The 18,179-nt window shown below is 45.4% G+C and overlaps 1 protein-coding gene across 10 annotated transcripts in view; it reads left to right on the top strand.

The window, feature by feature from the left end:
* The window catches only part of LOC120044975 (ras-specific guanine nucleotide-releasing factor 2-like), a 40,244-nt gene extending 26,912 nt beyond the window's left edge, over positions 1-13,332 (top strand). For 3 of the 10 annotated variants that reach the window (XM_038989752.1, XM_038989751.1, XM_038989750.1), the window contains 9 exons: positions 1,197-1,309; positions 5,391-5,451; positions 6,014-6,229; positions 11,262-11,365; positions 11,450-11,534; positions 11,694-11,971; positions 12,107-12,224; positions 12,335-12,403; positions 12,512-13,332. In XM_038989752.1, the coding sequence (XP_038845680.1) occupies positions 1,197-1,309; positions 5,391-5,451; positions 6,014-6,229; positions 11,262-11,365; positions 11,450-11,534; positions 11,694-11,971; positions 12,107-12,224; positions 12,335-12,403; positions 12,512-12,607 (1,140 nt within the window). In that variant the 3' untranslated portion in view covers positions 12,608-13,332. Of the gene's footprint in view, positions 1-1,196; positions 1,310-5,390; positions 5,452-6,013; positions 6,230-11,261; positions 11,366-11,449; positions 11,535-11,693; positions 11,972-12,106; positions 12,225-12,334; positions 12,404-12,511 lie in introns of those variants that run through there. The other 7 variants (XM_038989759.1, XM_038989753.1, XM_038989754.1 and 4 more) reach the window with 6 other exon arrangements.
* Positions 13,333-18,179: the final 4,847 nt, after the last annotated feature.

The raw sequence follows: 18,179 nt of genomic DNA, 5'->3' as shown, positions 1-18,179 counted from the left end.
CTACTAGGTACATAACTTAAAAGCATGTCTGACATGTATTGGGGTGTACAATCGTAGATTGATTTAAAAACCAATAGAAGAATCTTAAAATGAATTCTAAAACTCACAGGCAGCAAGTGCAGAGACCTTAAAACAGGTGTAATGTGTGTAATCTTTTTCAGTACCCGTGCTGCAGCATTCTCTATGTTTCACAGTTTACCAATGGCTTTCTTGGGTTGACCAGACAGGAGAGCATTACTTTAGTCAAATCTGCTTGTAATAAAAGCATGGATGAGTCTCTCTGTATCAGCCTGAGAGAAATGGCCGCACCTTGGCAATGTTCCTCAGGTGGTAAAAAGCTATTTTGGTCACATTCCTAATGTGTGATTCAAAATTGAGTTCAGAATCTAAAACAACACCTAGGTTTTTTACCTGGTGTTTTATTTTATTGCCTGTGAAATAAATTTTGCGGCCAGATTCTCTCTCTGTGCTTTGGCTCCAACAATAAGTACCTCGGTCATGTCTTGATTCAGCTGTAGGAAGTTGTGAGACGTTCAAGTATTTAAATCACTGATACAGTCTAATCATTTATCCGTGGAGCTAAAATCCTCTGGTGACACAGAAATGTAAAGTTGTCTATCGTTTGCATAGCAGTGAAAATCAATGCTGTGCTTTCTGATAACACTGCCAAGGGGTAACATATATAAACTGAACTGTACTGGACCCAAATCAAACCTTGTGGAACGCCACTTGTGATAAATATTTTCTCTGAGTTATGTTCACCAAGGGTGACAAATAACTCTTGACTGGTTAAATAGGTCCTAAACCAATTTAAAACTGGACCGAAGTGGCCAACCCACCTCTTCAGTCTGTCCAGAAGGACATCATGGTCAATGATAATGGACCTACATTCATACAGTTTCTTGACTGTGTCCAGCTCGCTAATAATCACCGAAATGAAAGCTAGAAATTCAGGGAGCATCAAACATTCCTAAAACAATAGATAGAGGACACTTTTTTGCAAACTTTGACGCAGAGGAAATATAACACATTTTCAGTTCAGCCCTCCGGACCTTGTTGAAGACCGAATGCGGCCCCGGGTCAAAACGAGTTTGACACTCCTGGTTTGAAGCATCCTCTGTAGATGTATTTCACTGGAAATTACTGAGGAAATTATCTAAAAAGAGTGTGTGTGTGTGCATCTGTGTGTCTGTCAGGACTTTGAGATGAACAGTGAGCTAAAGATGGGTGTAATGACTCTGCTGGAGGAGGTGCTACGAGACCCCGACCTGCTGCCTCAGGAGAGGAAAGCCACTGGCAACATAGTAAGGTACACACACACATATACACAGACACACACACACACACACACACACACACATATGCACACACCAGTGGAGGCTCCTCAGAGGAGGAAGGGGAGGACCATCATCTTCACTGAATTTCATAAAAAAATATATTTTTTAATATTTCAAAAGTTATAATTTTTAGATAAAACTATACAAAATATCACATATTACCAAATAATTTATTAAAACACAATGTTTTGCAGTGAAGGTCTACAGTAGCCTCAACATAACTCTGTAGGGTAGCACCATAGTGTAGCCGGAGGACAGCTAGGTTCTGTCCTCCTCTTGGTACATTGACTTCAATACAAAACCTCGGAGGCTATTGGTTCTCACCCCCTTCCATAGACTTACACAGTAATTATGACAACTTTTGGAGGATGTCCTCCGACCTATCAGAGCTCTTGTAGCATGAACTGACATGTTGTTCACCCAATCAAAGGATCAGAGAATGAATCTAGTACTGAAAGCATAAGCTGCAGCTAGTGAGCACTGCAGTGCATACAATGTGGTGAGTGGTTGACTCAGAGAGAGAAAGACAATAGTTTAACAATTTTCAACTAATTCATTTCTTCAAAAATGAAGGAGAAGCAAGAGAGATTTTTTCAGTTTCACTTACTTAGCTAGCAAATGCAGCTGGCTAGTTTAGCCTACTCAAACACCCGGCTCAAACAGAGGGATGCTATGTTAGCTAGCTGGCTATGACTATCCAACACAATACTGGAACTCTTCCAAGTCAAGGTAAGCTTTTGGTTTTATTCATTTATTGCCACCGGGGCCTGCCGGTGTAACTGCTAAACTGCTTACTGACTATACACTGTAATGTTACTGCATGATTGTAGTGGGTTCACTAACGCATTAGTTCTATTAGCTATGTTGACTAGGACGTTACTTTAGCTAATATGGGATAAACAATGTATTTTTTATTTTACCCCCTTTTCTCCCCAATTTCGTGGTATCCAATTGTTAGTAATTACTATCTTGTCTCATCGCTACAACTCCATGTACGGGCTCGGGAGAGACAAAGGTCGAAAGCCATGCGTCCTCCGAAACAAAACCCAACCAAGCCGCACTGCTTCTTAACACAGCGCGCCTCCAACCCGGAAGCCAGCCGCACCAATGTGTTGGAGGAAACACCGTGCACCTGGCTACCTTGGTTAGCGCGCACTGCGCCCGGCCCGCCACAGGAGTCGCTGGTGCGCGATGAGACAAGGATATCCCTACCGGCCAAACCCTCCCTAACCCGGACGACGCTAGGCCAATTGTGCGTCGCCCCACGGACCTCCCGGTCGCGGCCGGCTGCGACAGAGCCTGGGTGCAAACCCAGAGTCTCTGGTGGCACAGCTAGCGCTGCGATGCAGTGCCCTAGACCACTGCGCCACCCGGGAGGCCCTGGGATAAACAATGTAAGCTGTGTGTAGTGGTTATGACATGGTTTGGCTTGGAAAGGTTTTTTCGCCTGGTCACAGACAGCTGATGTGTCGTGCATTGAAGTCCACAAACGAAAGGAAAAGGTGAGAGGAGGAGAGCGCATAGAGGCAGGAAGGTGGCTGCTATGAAAGTGAACTGTGTTTACACGTTCAGGGGTGTATTCATTCCGACCGATTCTGTTGAAAAATGTTTCTTAAACGGAAGCAAACGAAACAAGGATGAAAATACCTGAATTTGTTCAATAGAAACTCTCATTTGCAACTGTTGGACTAATGATTACACCCTAGATAAGATGCTAATGATTACACCCTAGATAGATGCAGGCAAGAGTGTGCAAGGCGGTATTGAATGTGTCTGGTCACCTCAAATTCTTCTCTCGACCTGTATGCACCTATGTTGTAAACTTTCATTCATAGGCTAGGTTGTAGCAACCTCACGATGGGTATAGGGAAACATTTGAGTATCATGTAGTAGCCTAAACCTATCAATGTTACATTGAACTGGTTGAATTGAATATGAATGACAGTCCAATATAAGAATGACAGTCCAATACAATCCAATATGCTGTATTGGAAATAAGGCCATGCTCATGAAAAAAAAAATCATCCTCCCTCATCTTAAACAGCACTGACCGCAACTGGCACACACATACACTACCGGTCAAAAGTTTTAGAACACCTACTCAATCAAGGGTTTTTCTTTAGTTTGACTATTTTCTATATTGTAGAATAATAGTGAAGACATCAAAACTATGAAATAACACATATGGAATCATACCAAAAAAGTGTTAAACAAATCAAAATATATTTTATATTTGAGATTCTTGAAATAACCACCCTTTGCCTTGATGACAGCTTTGTACACTCTTGGCATTCTCTCAACCAGCTTCATGAGGTAGTCACCTGGAATGCATTTTAATTAACAGGTGTGCCTTGTAGATAGCCCTATTTGGTAAAAGACCAAGTCCATATTATGGCAAGAACCGCTGAAATAAGCAAAGAGAAACAACAGTCCATCATTACTTTAAGACATGAATGTCAGTCAATATTGAACATTTTAAGAACTTTGAAAGTTTCATCAAGTGCAGTCGCAAAAACCATCAAGCACTATGATAAAACTGGCTGTCATGAGGACCGCCACAGGAAAGGAAGACCCAGAGTTACCTATACTGCAGAGGATAAGTTCATTAGAGTTACCAGCCTCAGAAATTGCAGACCAAATAAATACTTCACATATTTCAAGTAACAGACACATCTCAACATCAACTGTTCAGAGGAGACAGTGTGAATCAGACCTTCATGGTCTAATTGCTGCAAAGAAACCACTACTAAAGGACACCAATAAGAAGAAGAGAGACTTGCTTGGGCCAAGAAACACGAGCAATGGACATTAGACAGGTGGAAATTTGAGATTTTTGGTACCAACCGCCGTGTCTTTGTGAGACGCGGTGGGGTGAACAGATGATCTCTGCATGTGTATTTCCCACCGTAAAGCATGGAGGAGGAGGTGTTATGGTGTGGGGGTGCTTTGCTGGTGACACTGTCTTCGATTTATTTAGAATTCACTGCACACTTAACCAGCATGGTTACCACAGCATTCTGCACCGATACGCCATCCCATCTGGTTTGGGTTTAGTGGGACTATCATTTGTTTTTCAACAGGACAATGACCCAACACACCTCCAGGCTGTGTAAGGGCTATTTTACCAAGAAGGTGATGGAGTGATGGACTGCTGCATCAGATGACCTGGCCTCCACAATCCCCCGACCTCAAGCAAATTGAGATGGTTTGGGATAAGTTGGACCGCAGGGTGAAGGAAAAGCAGCCAACAAGTGCTCAGCATATGTGGGAACTCCTTCAAGACTGTTGGAAAAGCATTTTAGGTGAAGCTGGTTGAGAGAATGCCAAGAGTGTGCAAAGCTGTCATCAAGGCAAAGGGTGGCTACTTTGAAGAATCTCAAACATAAAATATTGATTTGTTTAACACTTTTTTGGTTACTACATGATTCCATATGTGTTATTTCATAGTTTTGATGTCTTCACTATTATTCTACAATGTAGAAAATAGTAAAAATAAAGAAAAACCCTTGAATGAGTAGGTGTTCTAAAACTTAAGACCGGTAGTGTATACACAGACACACACACACACATGCACATGCTAAAGAATTTGTTCCAAAGCAGGGGTACTAGGACCCCTGGGGGTACTTGGCCTATCCACATGGAGTACTTTAGAAGACTCATGAGACCATAGGCAGACTGATCAAATCCACATGAATGGGTACTTCCAGGGTACTCCAGGCAGAGCAAAATGTAGTTGGTGGTTCAGTAACCGAAAAAGGATGGGAAACACTGTGCTAAAGTACATACACACGCACACATGCTAACACACACACAAATACACACATTTGTTTTACTATCCTTGTAGGGACCAAACAATTGATTCCCTTTTAAAATCCTATTTTTCCTTACACCTAACCCTAACTCCTAACCATAACTCTTAACCCTAATTGTAACCCTAAACCTAAAATAGCCTTTTTCTTTGTGGAGACCGGCAAAATAGTCCCCATAAGGATAGCAAAACCATACCCCCCCTCCACTATTATATTTATTAATGAGACTCTGCTTGTCCCTCAGTGCCCTTTCTCAAGATGATCAAGATGATGCTCAACTTAAGATAGAAGACATCCTACAGATGGTAAGTATGGTTCAATCACACACATAAATACTATCTAGAATAGATGCTAAGCCATTTAATTTACAGGGATGTAGTGGTAAAACTATGTTGAGTCAGTAAATAAATGGTGATGTAATTTGGAATGCTGACTTTGGAGCAGAGAAGTCCGCTGCTCCACTTCATCCTGGTAAGACGTTGTCTAGAGACGTTGTCTTGATATAGTCTGTGTGAAAAGGTTGTCTCCGTAAGGAATCAGAACATATCAGTTGTATTGGTGTGTATTGCGGTGGAGCCTGTCCCCTGAAGACCCAACTAATACATTATTTCAAATACTTTAGAATGCATTTAGAAGTATTTGAAGTGTGCTTTTTTTACACTGAACAAAATATAAATGCAACATGTAAAGTGAAATAAAAGATTGCAGAAATTTTCCACACGTACGAAAAGCTTATTTCGCTCACATTACGTGCACAAATTTACTTACGTCCCTGTTAGTGAGCATTTCTCCTTTGCCAAGATAATCCATTCACCTGACAGGTGTTGCATATCAAGAAGCTGATGAAACAGCATGATCATTACACAGGTGCAGCTTGTGCTGGGGACAGTAAAAGGCCACTCTAAAATGTGCAGTTATGTTTCACTATATTGGATCACTCCAATATATTGGTATCACTCCGCGGCGGAGGGATACATCCGAGGTGAGGATTTACAGATTTACTCCCTTGTACACCTGTGTCATGGCTGGGGTCCTGTAACGCACGTCGTCGGGAGAAGGAGAAGAGGACCAAGGTGCAGCGTGGTAAGTGTTCATATTATTTAATAAAATACGCAACACTTGACAAAACAACAAACACGACAAACGAACAGTCCTGAAAGGTGAAACATACACTAAACAGGAAACAACCACCCACAAACACAGGTGGGAACAGGCTACCTAAGTATGATTCTCAATCAGAGACAACGATAGACAGCTGCCTCTGATTGAGAACCATACCAGGCCAAACACACAGAAATACAAAACAAGGACAACATAGAACACCAGACATAGAATGCCCACCCAAACTCACGCCCTGACCAACCAAAATAGAGACATAAAAAGGATCTCTACGGTCAGGGCGTGACAGCTCCACCCCTATATATAGGCCTCATGGCCGCGACACACATTCTATTTCATTTTCTCGGGGGACATCCGTATGGTTTGAGGTACAGACTTTCTGAAGTTCGCTTGGTAAGTCACTGGTAAGTGTAATATCTTGCGTGGAAGTATACTTACTGGCTGTTTGCAGCCTGGAACAGCTGGCCACATGGCCAGCCCCTCCTCTTGAGTGATCTGTATCTTCCGCCCGTGGTTTGTCGTACTTGTGTTTCGTTAGCGTTACACTACGACTCCGTGTGCATCCATTAGTATGGTGGCTCTTGCTGCCACAAACTGTAATTTATCTTACACAGCTTGCCCACTAGCTTGTTCTATGTGTGTGTTGTGAATTGCTTTAACATGCTGCTCGGTTCTCTGCTAATTACCCTGCAGGGTTTTTTCTTCTTCTTTCCCCTGCAGAGTGTAAGAGTATGGTGGTGGGCTTTCCACTACGTTGAGACATTACTTTGGAGTTCCTTAACGGATTACTCCATCATATGGTGCTGTTTTTACTGCTTGGATATTAAACCGGCTAGGTAATATTGCAGTTGGCGTAAAACAAAAAAACGAATAAATCAAATCCATTAACTGGTTGCTGTTTTTTTGTCTGCCTGTTTTTCCCACACGGGTAGTCCCTGTTTTTTGCAGAGGTACTGGATAATTTATCCCTCACCGTGTTCCTATTCCTCCAAGCAGGTCACGACATAGCTCTCCCAGGGCATCTGACCCCTGCTCCGTGGCCTTGTTGACTTGGCTGAGCTAATGGCTTCCCTTTGTGACAGGTGTGATGGTGGCATCCCCCTGGGGATCTGCATACCTTGTGAATGCACTGCCTGGGTTTGAGCCACGTGGAGAGGGCGGTGGAGTCCCTACTGGATGCCTGATGTGGTGATCTCAGAACGCCTGCGCCTGGCACGATTGGAGGCCATGCGCAAGTGGGTTGGCCAGGCTCAGGCTGGGGACGAGCTCCCTCCCTCAGGAGTGGTGCGCCAGCGAGCTGTTAGTCCCTCTACTGGGCCCAATACCCCTCCCAGGAAGCGTGACCGGAGCCACCGCAGGCAGAGCCCATCTGCTGCCAGTCCTGGACGGGGGCAGGAGTCGGACCGCTGGGACCACCTTGAACGGAGGGCGCATGCCCTGCGTCAGGAGGTTTATAGCTTTGATGGCGACGACAGCTGTTCTCTGTTGGCCAGTGATAAGCTGTTCCTGGGGGACGATGCTGGCACTGTTCACCACCGCGAGCGGGGCTACCAGGCTGACAGGCCATCAGAAGCCGGCAGCAGGGCTTCATCGCCCCAGTGGCTCGAGAGGCTATGAGTAACCTACTCACTTGGGTAGCCACTGCACTGGACATCCACGTCCCGAGGATTGTTGATTCTCAATTACCTGGACGATTGGCTGATTTGTGCCCCGACCAGGAACCTGTCAGACAGAGACATGTTCCTGACCCACATCGGCAGGCTGGGCTTTACTGTAAACGACAAGAAGAGTTGTCTGACGCTCACCCAGAGGGTGGCCTTCATTGGCATGGACCTGGACTCAGTCCTCACAAGAGCACGCCTGCCCACCAGAAGGGTTCAGGCGATCTTATCTTGCCTTGACCACTTTCGGCAGGGGCGGGTGTTATCCCCACCTGTTGGGCTTGCTGACGGCGGCCTCCCACCGGCAAGCACCCGAAGCACCACCATAACCGCCAGCTGCGGGTGACCGCACAGTGCCTCAGGGCATTGTTGAGGTGGCGCTGTTGCTCCTTTCTCTCAGGTGGGGTGGAGATGCTGAGGATGTGCCGCCGGGAGCTGGTCAGCACAGATGCCTCCCAGATTGGCTGGGGGGGGTGTGACCAAGGGCAGGTCGGCCAGCAGCTGTTGGCTACCCCCTTGGAGCGGCAGGCTCATCAATACACTAGAGCTTCGAGCTGTAATGCTGGCCCTGCGGTCTTTCCTTCCACATGTGAAGGGAAGACATGTCCTGGTGAGAACGGACAACACCACAGTGGTGGCTTACATCAAACATCAGGGTGGACTGAGGTCCCACCTCCTCCATCTTATGATCTCTAGCATTTCTACGTGCAGTGCATGTACCTGGGTTCTTGAATGTGGCAGCGGATATGCTCTCGAGGGAGGGCCCGCCACCTTGGGACTGGAGCCTACATCCTCAGGTGGTGCAGCACCTGTGGGACAAGTTCGGGAGTGCGCAGGTGGACTTGTTTTCCTCCCTGGACAATGCACACTGCCCCCTGTGGTACTCCATGTCGGAGCCACCAGGGCTTCTGGGCTTGAATGCTCTGGCTCATGGTTGGCCAGGGCTGGAGCTTTACGCATTTCCCCCTTTTCCCCTGATCCAGGCTGTGCTGGACATATTGCTGTCTCAGGCCGGGGGAACTCTGTGGCATCCGAGACCAAACCGCCTCAGTTTTTGGGCTTGGCTGCTGAACGACACCAATGGTCCATGTTAGGAAAACAGGAGGGCGTAATGAACACCATGCGGAGTGCAAGGGCACCGGCTACAACCGCAGCATACCAGTTGCACTGGCGGTTGTTCTGCTCTTGGTGCACTGGTATTGAGGTTGTGCCCGAGTCATGCGGGGTGCAGTATGTCCTCCACTACCTGCAGTCTCGCTTGGATGAGGGCTTGGCAGCCTCTACACTGAAAGGGTATTTCACCGCTATATCTGCCCGCATGTGGGGTGGATGGACAGGCCAGTGGGGAGCCATCCCTTGGTCTCCAGGTTTATGAAGGGTGTTCGTCGTCTGCGTCCAGCAAGGACCCGCTCAATGGCGAGATGGGATCTGGATGTGATCTTGGCAGCTTTGGCAAAGCCCCCTTTCGAACCGTTGGAGTCTGCCTCTCTGAAACACCTCTCTATGAAGGTGGCTTTCTTGGTAGTGATTACTTCCATGAAGAGGGTGGGTGAGCTCCAAGCTCTTTCGGTAAGTTCTGAGTGCTACCGGATGGACCCCGGTGGGAGGAGTATATCTCTCCGCCCCAACCCTTCATTCCTCCCGAAGGTTCTGTCAGACAGGCATGTGAACATCCCTTTTATCCTGTCTGCTTACGACCCCCCGGCAGTGGTGGGGGAGTCTCGGCTTCCCGCCGGCTTGCTGTACCCTGTGCGGGCACTGGCTGCCTAGGTGGAGCGGACACGGTCCGTGAGAACAACAGACCAGCTCTTTGTATGGTATGGTGAGGGAGTCCTGGGGGCTGAGCTATCAAAGCAGAGGCTCTCTCACTGAATCGTGAACATGATTACGACAGCATACCGCCTGGCTGGCAGGCCAGTGCTGGGATCTATGGTGGCACATTCAACACGAGGTGTGGCTGCGTCCTGAGCTCTACTGAGAAGAGTGCCCCTCGCTGATATCTGTGCTGCGACCAGCTGGGCTTCCTCTTGAACCTTTGCTAGGTACTATCGGGTAAATGTGGCACCTCCCTCTGCGGTTGGGTCAGCGGTCCTGGGCGTCGCCTCCCCTTCCGGGGACTGTGCCAGGATCTCCTTCCACATTGATGGCCCCTGCATCTTGGCTGGCCAGGTTCCTCTAGCACCGACTAAATCTGGTACGGGTATACCAATATATTGGAGTGATCCAATATAGTGAAACATAACGAAGGTTACATATGTAACTCCGGTTATGTGAGCTATATGCATCACTCCAATCCTCTACAGTGCTAGAGGCGCATCAAAAATGATGTCGAGAACGTGTGTCACGGCCATGGGGTCTATATACTGTATATAGGGGCGGACCCCAGCCGTGACACAGGTGTACACGGGAGTAAATCTGTAAATCCTCACCTCAGATGTATCCCTCCGCCGTGGAGTGACACCAATATATTGGAGTGATCCATATAGCTCAGATAACCGTGGTTACGTACGTAACCTTTGTTTTGTCACACAGCACAATGCCACAGATGTTTTTGAGGGAACATGCAATTGGCATGCTGACTGCAGGAATGTCCACCAGAGCTGTTGCCAGATAATTTAATGTTAATTTCTCTACCATTGTAATTTTTGAGAATTTGGCAGTACATCCAACCGGCCTCACAACCGCAGACCATGTGTATGGCATTGTGTGGGCGAGTGTTTTGCTGATGTCAATGTTGTGAACAGAGTGCCCCATGGTGGGGTTATGGTATGGGCAGGCAAAACTACAGACAACGAACACAATTGCATTTTATCGATGGCAATTTTAATGCACAAAAATACCGTGATGAGCTCCTGAGGCCCATTGTGAGGCCCATTTGTTTAAGGTATCTGTGACCAACAGATGCATTTCTATTCCCAGTCATGTGAAATCCATAGATTAGAGCCTAATGAATTTATTTCAATTGACACATTTCCTCATATGAACTTTAACTCAGTAAAATCTTTGAAATTGTTGCATGTTGCCTTGATATTTTTGTTCAGTATAGATTGGAGATTGCACTTTTGAGAACTCCATTGCTTCTATTTTACAGGGAAAATAAATCAAGCTCAGCTCATGATTTGTAAAGTATTTGACATGCACCATGTGTAGCAACATGTGAACCAGGTTTTATCCCCTGTAGAACCACATTAGTCCACTGTGTCCTTGTGTATATTAGTTTATATTAGCTGTCAATAAGCCCAAAGTATACAGTTCATAGTGGAGAGAGTGTAGACATGGAATACTGTTCGTGGCACTTTGAAAATATATCAACCAATTGAATATTGGTTTAACAGACGGAGTGCCCCAAAGCAGAGTGTTTTGATTCTCTGTCTGCGATTGAGCTGGCTGAACAGATCACCCTGCTAGACCACATTGTGTTCAGGAGCATCCCTTACGAGTGAGTGTATATTCTAAATCAGAGAATAGCATTGTTGTGCTGTTCTTGTTTTTGCATAATTGTGGTGTGTTCTGTGTCCACCAGAGAGTTTCTGGGCCAGGGCTGGATGAAGCTGGACAAGTTGGAGAGAACTCCATACATCATGAAGACCAGTCAGCACTTTAATGATGTAAGATTTAAAACAGATCTATACTCTATAGCTCTATACCAGACAGCACTTCAGATCTAAACTCATATTTTAACATATCTCTTTATCCCATCTTTTCTTTAACTCTGCCTCTTTCCCACCCCCAATTTCTCTCACCCCCTCTGTTTTGTCCTGCTCTAGATGAGTAACCTGGTAGCGTCTCAGATCATTGCCCATACAGACGTGGGCTCCAGGGCTAACTCCATAGAGAAGTGGTTGGCTGTGGCTGGTATCTGTCGCTGCCTCAACAACTATAATGGAGTTCTGGAGATCACCTCGGCTCTCAACCGCAGCGCCATCTACAGGCTGAAGAAGACATGGGCCAAAGTCTGCAAACAGACCAAGTCACTGATGGGCAGGCTACAGAAGACAGTGTCATCAGAAGGCCGATTCAAGAACCTGAGAGAAACCCTAAAAAAGTAAGAAGGAGAAAAAAAAGGGTGAAAGTGTGTCTCTGGGGATTTACTCCTAGATTATCACTAAGGACTTTGTGACAAGTTAGGAAAAGCATGAATATTATGTGAATATTGATTGATGGATTGATGTATGTGCAGCTGCAACCCTCCGTGTGTGCCCTACCTGGGGATGTACCTGACTGACTTGGCCTTCATCGAAGAGGCAACACCCAACTTCACTGAGGAGGGACTCGTCAACTTCTCCAAGATGAGGATGGTAAACACACACACGCACACAAACTCACACATGCATGCACACACACACACAGTCAATCACTCAGCCTGTATCTCTCTCATTTTGTCTCATGTCTCTTCTCTCTGTTCCAGATGTCTCACATCATCAGAGAGATCCGTCAGTTCCAGGGTGCGCCCTACAGGATAGAGCACCAAGCCAAGGTAACACACACTACACAGTCAATCAATGGAGTTGTTTTTTGTCACATGCGCCGAATACATCAGGTGTAGACTTTACCATGAAATGCTTACTTACTTACTCTCTCCCAGGTTACTCAGTTCCTGCTGGATAGGACTCTGGTGATGGATGAAGACACTTTGTATGAGCTGTCCCTGAAGATTGAACCCCGCCTCCTTCCTGGCTAAACACACAGAAACACCACACAGTTGGTTTCACTCGAGCTGGCACTTAGTGGCACTTAGTATTTAGTATTCTTATTATCATCAGCTTGGTAACCATGGAACGGAGAGCCCTGAGAATCACCTGGTTTAGGGTTCTTGTTACTTTAGCAGCATTGCCAATGAACAACTCATGTGAAGACGTGCCTTGCTTGTAAATATGTACATATCAAGATGCTGCAATAAACTGTATTAGTGTAGTAATAACTGTTATAATGATTTCCTGATGATCTTGCATACATTTATGCCATTTAACAGATGCTTTTATCCAAAGCAACTTACAGTCATGCGTGCATACATTTTAAGTATGGGTGGTCCCAGGAATCAAACCCACTGTCCTGGCGTTGCTAGCATCATGCTCTACCAACTGAGCTACAGAGGATTCACATTTCTCTGAAGAAGACTGAACCCAGTTAGATTTAGGTTTGGCTGTACCTGTGACTTCGAGAGGGAGAAGTTTAGCTGGCCAGATTAATGGCAGCTGTGGGAAGAGACTAGTGAGGAGGGACAGTGGCTGTCTCTATATTGTGCTCTACTGGTGAAGTGGTGGAAGGTCAGCCTCATATCCAATAGTGATTGTGAGCATTCCCCAAAGATTTTTCAAATCAAATCAAATGTTATTGGTCATATACACGTTTTTAGCAGATGTTATTGCAGGTGTAGCGAAATGCTTGTGCTTCTAGTTCCAACAGTGCAGCAATATCTAACAAGTAATATTTCACAATTTCACAACAAATACCTAATACACACAGTAAAGGAATGGAATTAAGAATATATAAATATATGGACGAGCAATGTCAGAGCAGCATAGACTAAGATACAGTAGATAGTATAGAATTAAGCAATAATGCCCGAGGAGGTGTGGTATATGGCCAATATACCACGGCTAAGGGCTGTTCTTATGCACGACGCATCGCAGAGTGCCTGGATACAGCCCTTAGCCGTGGTATTTTGGCCATATACCACAAACCCCTGAGTTGGTTTATTGCTATGATAAACTGGTTACCAACGTAGTTAGAGCAGTAAAAATAAATATTTTGTCATACCCGTGGTATACGGTCTGATATACCACAGCTGTCAGCCAATCAGCATTCAGGGCTCGAACCACCCAGTTTATAATACAGTATTGTCACGCCTCCACCCGCTCCCCCTCCCTGATGCTCGAGAGCGCATCATTACGCACACCTGTCACCATCATTACGTGTGTCAGCGCAATATTGGACTCACCTGGACTCCTTCCCTTTGTTGATTGCCACTTTTATATCTGTCTGTTCCTCAGTTTGTTCCCTGTGTCAGCATTATTGTCGCTATGTTTTCCCTGTCCAGACGCTGTCCTTGTTTGTTTCTTGTCAGTTGTTTATTAAATGTTCACTCCCTGTACTTGCTTATCGTCTCCCAGCATCTGTCCTTACAGAATGCTAACACCCCAATTTGAAGCATCAGGGAGTATTATTATTTTTTTTTTCTGGTGACGTCGGGTCCGGGTGCCGTTGCCGGAGGAACCGGGGATGCCTCAGCTGGTTTGTCGGGCTCCCACGCCTTAGCTGGCTCGAGAGGTTTCCTTGCCTCAGTTGGCTTGGCAGGCTCTCACACCATGTCATGCCTCGGCTGGCTCGTCAGGCTCCCGCGCCTCGGCCGGCTCGTCAGGTCCCCGCGCCTTGGCCGGCTCGTCAGGCTCACGCGCCTCGGCCGGCTCGTTAGGCTCACGCGCCTCGGCCGGCTCGTCGGGCTTCCACGCCTCACCCGGCTCGTCCGACTCCCATGTCTTGGCCGGCCTATCAGGCTCGCCCAGGTGGGATGCCGGGGGGTGAGGGGGGTACTGTCACGCCTGCTCCCCCTCCCTAGCACTCGAGGGCGCCAGGCTGCCCATTATTACGCACACCTGTCACCATCATTACGTGCTTCAGCGCAATATTGGCCTCTCCTGGACTCCTTCACTTTGTTGATTGCCTCCTCTATATGTCTGTTCCTCAGTTTGTTCCCGGTGTCAGCATTAATATTGTTTTGTTTTCCCTGTCCTGACGCTGTCCGTGTTTTTTTCATGTCCATTATTTATTAAATGTTCACTCCCTGTACTTGCTTCTCGTCTCCCAGCATCGGTCCTTACAAGTATATACATATGAGATGATTAATGCAAGGTATGAAAACATTAAAGTGACTAGAGTTCCATTTATTAAAGTGGCCATTGATTTCAAGTCGGTGTATGTAGGCAGCAGCCTCTCTGTGCTAGTGATGTCTATTTAACAGTCTGATGGCCTTTAGATTGAAGCTGTTTTTCAGTCTCTCAGTCTCAGCTTTGATGCACCTGTACTGACCTTGCCTTCTAAATGATAGCGGGTGAACAGCCACTTTTCTCAACCGTGTAATGTGTAATATACAGTAACTTATTCTCCTCAGAGCCAAACAATATATAGAATATACATGTATATGGCTCCACTACTCCCAGTCTTTACCCAAATTGCAGGTTCAGCAATGTTTATTTCAAAGATCTCAGATTCTGTTCTTGGGTAAAGGGATATGAGCCAAACAATTTCTGCTAATTTCTGCTCACCGCTAGTGTGAAATACAGTCTTTAAAGTTACTAACAGCTTTTGTCTGAATATTTATGTGTTGTAGTTTATTTTTGGATGTGTTTATGTATTAGTATTTGTTTGATTGTTATCTGATTACTTGTTCCAACAGTATTATTAAAAAACCTGCACTATTGATTTGTAAAGTATGTCAATAGATTTGTTTTACTTATTTAAATGTTTTATTTACTTTTGGCCATATTTTCCAAAAGGGAGTTACAGGTACAAAAAAACAATTAAAGAAATGTATACAAAGATAACCCCAACCTATTCCTCATTCCCCATCCACCTCCCGCATCCTCCCTCCCCACCCGGAAACCATGCCTCCCACCACGCCTATTTTTCAAATCTTGGAATGTTCTCAAACCAGTACTGTCCATAATATCGGTAAAGGTACAGATTCCACATTTGGACAAGTAGGGGGATGCAAAAGGCTGCCCTACAGATCGCAAGACATCATTGTGAAATATTGGAGTATGGGCATGCCATTTTGATTCCCAGTTACATTGTTATTACATTTTGCGCCAAGTAGAAATGATGTGAGCAATAAAAGGACAGAAGCGTAGTTTACATTATTTAAGGGACTTACAGGGCATTCAGAAAGTATTCAGAACCCTTCACTTTTTCCACATTTTGTTACGTTACAGCTTTATTCTACAATGGATTCAATTGTTTTTTCCCACATCAATCTACACACAATACCCCATAATGACAAAGCAAAAACGGGTTTTTAGACATTTTGCAAAACAGAAATGATCATTTGCTTAAGTATTCAGACCCTTTTATTCAGTACTTTGTTGAAACACCTTTGCCAGTGATTACAGCCTTGAGTCTTCTTGGATATGACGCTACAAGCTTGGCACACCTGTATTTGGGGAGTTTCTCCCATTCTCTGCAGATCCTCTCAAGCTCTATCAGGTTAGATGGGGAGCGTCGCGTCGCTGTTATTGTCAGGTTTCTCTAGAAATGTTAGATTGGGTTCAAGTCTGGGCTCTGGCTGGGCCACTCAAGGACATTCAGAAACTTGTCCCAAAGCCACTCCTGCGGTCTCTTGGCTGTATGCTTAGAGGCTTTGTCCTGTTGGAAGGTGAATTTTTGCCCCAGTCTGAGGTCCTGAGCACTCTGGAGCAGGTTTTCATCAAGGATCTCTCTGTACTTTGCACCGTTCAGCTTTCCCTCGATCCTGACTAGTCTCCCAGTCCCTGCCTCTGAAAAACATTGCAACAGCATGATGATGCCTCCACCATGCTTAACCGTAGGGATGGTATTGACCAGGTGATGAGCGGTGCCTGGTTTCCTCCAGACGTGAAACTTGGCATTCAGGCCGCAGAGATGGTTGTCTTTCTGGAAGGTAGGTTCTCCCACCTCTACAGAGGAACTCTGGAGCTCTGTCAGTGACCATCGGGTTCTTGGTCATCCCCCTGAGGAAGGCCTTTCTCCCCCGATTGCTCAGATTGGCTGGGTGGCCAGCTCTAGGAAGAGTCTTTGTGATTCCAAACTTCTTCCATTTAAGAATGATGGAGGCCACTGTGTTCTTGGGGACCTTCAATGCTGCAGACATTTTTTGGTACCCTTCCCCAGATCTGTGCCTCGACACAATCCTGTCTCAGAGCTCTACGGACAATTCCTTCGACCTCATGGCTTGGTTTTTTCTCTGACATGCACTGTCAACTGTGGCACCTTATATAGACAGGTGTGTGCCTTTCCAAATCATGTCCAATCAATTGAATTTACCACAGGTAGACTCCAATCAAGTTGTAAAAACACCTCAAGGATGATCAATGGAAACAGGATGCACCTGAACTCAGTTTCCAGTCTCATAGTAAAGGGTCTGAATACTTATGTAAATAACGGAGCAAAGCAGATATTTTCTGTTATAGCTATGGCTGAGGGATTGGTATATAGTATTTTAATCATATTAATGAAATTGGAGCCGATTCCCATATGTTCCAAGACAGACCAGCGGTATGACCATTCTAGTCTATCAAAAGCTGTTTCTACATCGAGAGCTAATACAGCTCAAGGAGCTGTAGTTTCTGATGAAGCATCTAAGATATGTAATATTTGCAGGAGGTTATCCGAGGATAAAACATTTTTAACAAACCCGCTTTGGTAAGTGTGGACCAATTTGGGTAAGTAAGTCTTGAAACGGGATGCCAAAATGTTTGAAAAGAGTTTAATATCTGTGTTAATCAAAGATAGGGGGCAATAGTGAGAACACTGGGTGGCATCCTTACCTTTTATTTAAAAAAAGCAAAATTAGTGCTGTATTCACATCTCCCAAATTAACCTTTGTGAACAGCTGTATTTATAATTTAGAGCAATAATGGACCTAATTGATTCCAAAATGTTAAATGGACATTAGGAGGATACCATCCCATCCAGGTGATTTGTCTGTATTCATGCTATCCAATGCCCTTTTGAGGTCTTTGAGAGAGATATGGGCTCCCAGCGAGGTGGCTTTCTCTGTTGAGAGAAGAGTTCTTAATTCTGTTAGAAAGGACTTAGTCTGTGGATTTACAATCAGAAGAGTATCATTCTTTATAGAAGCGGGATAATCTTTGATTAATTTGGTTTCTGATAGTAATTCCCCTGCTTCAGATTCAATAGTTGCTATACACTGAGTGTACAAAACATTAAGGACACCTTACTAATATTGTTCCTTTTTTCCCTCAGAACAGCCTAGACTCTACAAGTTGTCAAAAGCGTTCCACAGGGATGCTGGCCCTTGTTGACTCCAATGCTTCCCACAGTTGTGTCAAGTCGGTTGGATGTCTTTTGAGTGGTGGACCATTCTTGATACACACAGGAAACTGTTGAGCGTGAAAAACCTTTGCTTTGCAGTTCTTGACTCAAACCCTTGTGCCTGGCACCTAGTACCATACCCTGTTCAAAGACACTTCAATATGTTGTCTTGCCCATTCATCCTCTGAATGGCACATACAATCCATGTCTCATTTGTCTCAAGG

Source organism: Salvelinus namaycush, chromosome 3 (genome assembly GCF_016432855.1).
Source record: "Salvelinus namaycush isolate Seneca chromosome 3, SaNama_1.0, whole genome shotgun sequence".
NCBI classification, from domain to species: Eukaryota; Metazoa; Chordata; class Actinopteri; order Salmoniformes; family Salmonidae; genus Salvelinus; species Salvelinus namaycush.
Note: the sequence above shows the minus strand (reverse complement) of the source record. Positions and strands in the feature narration are given on the sequence as shown.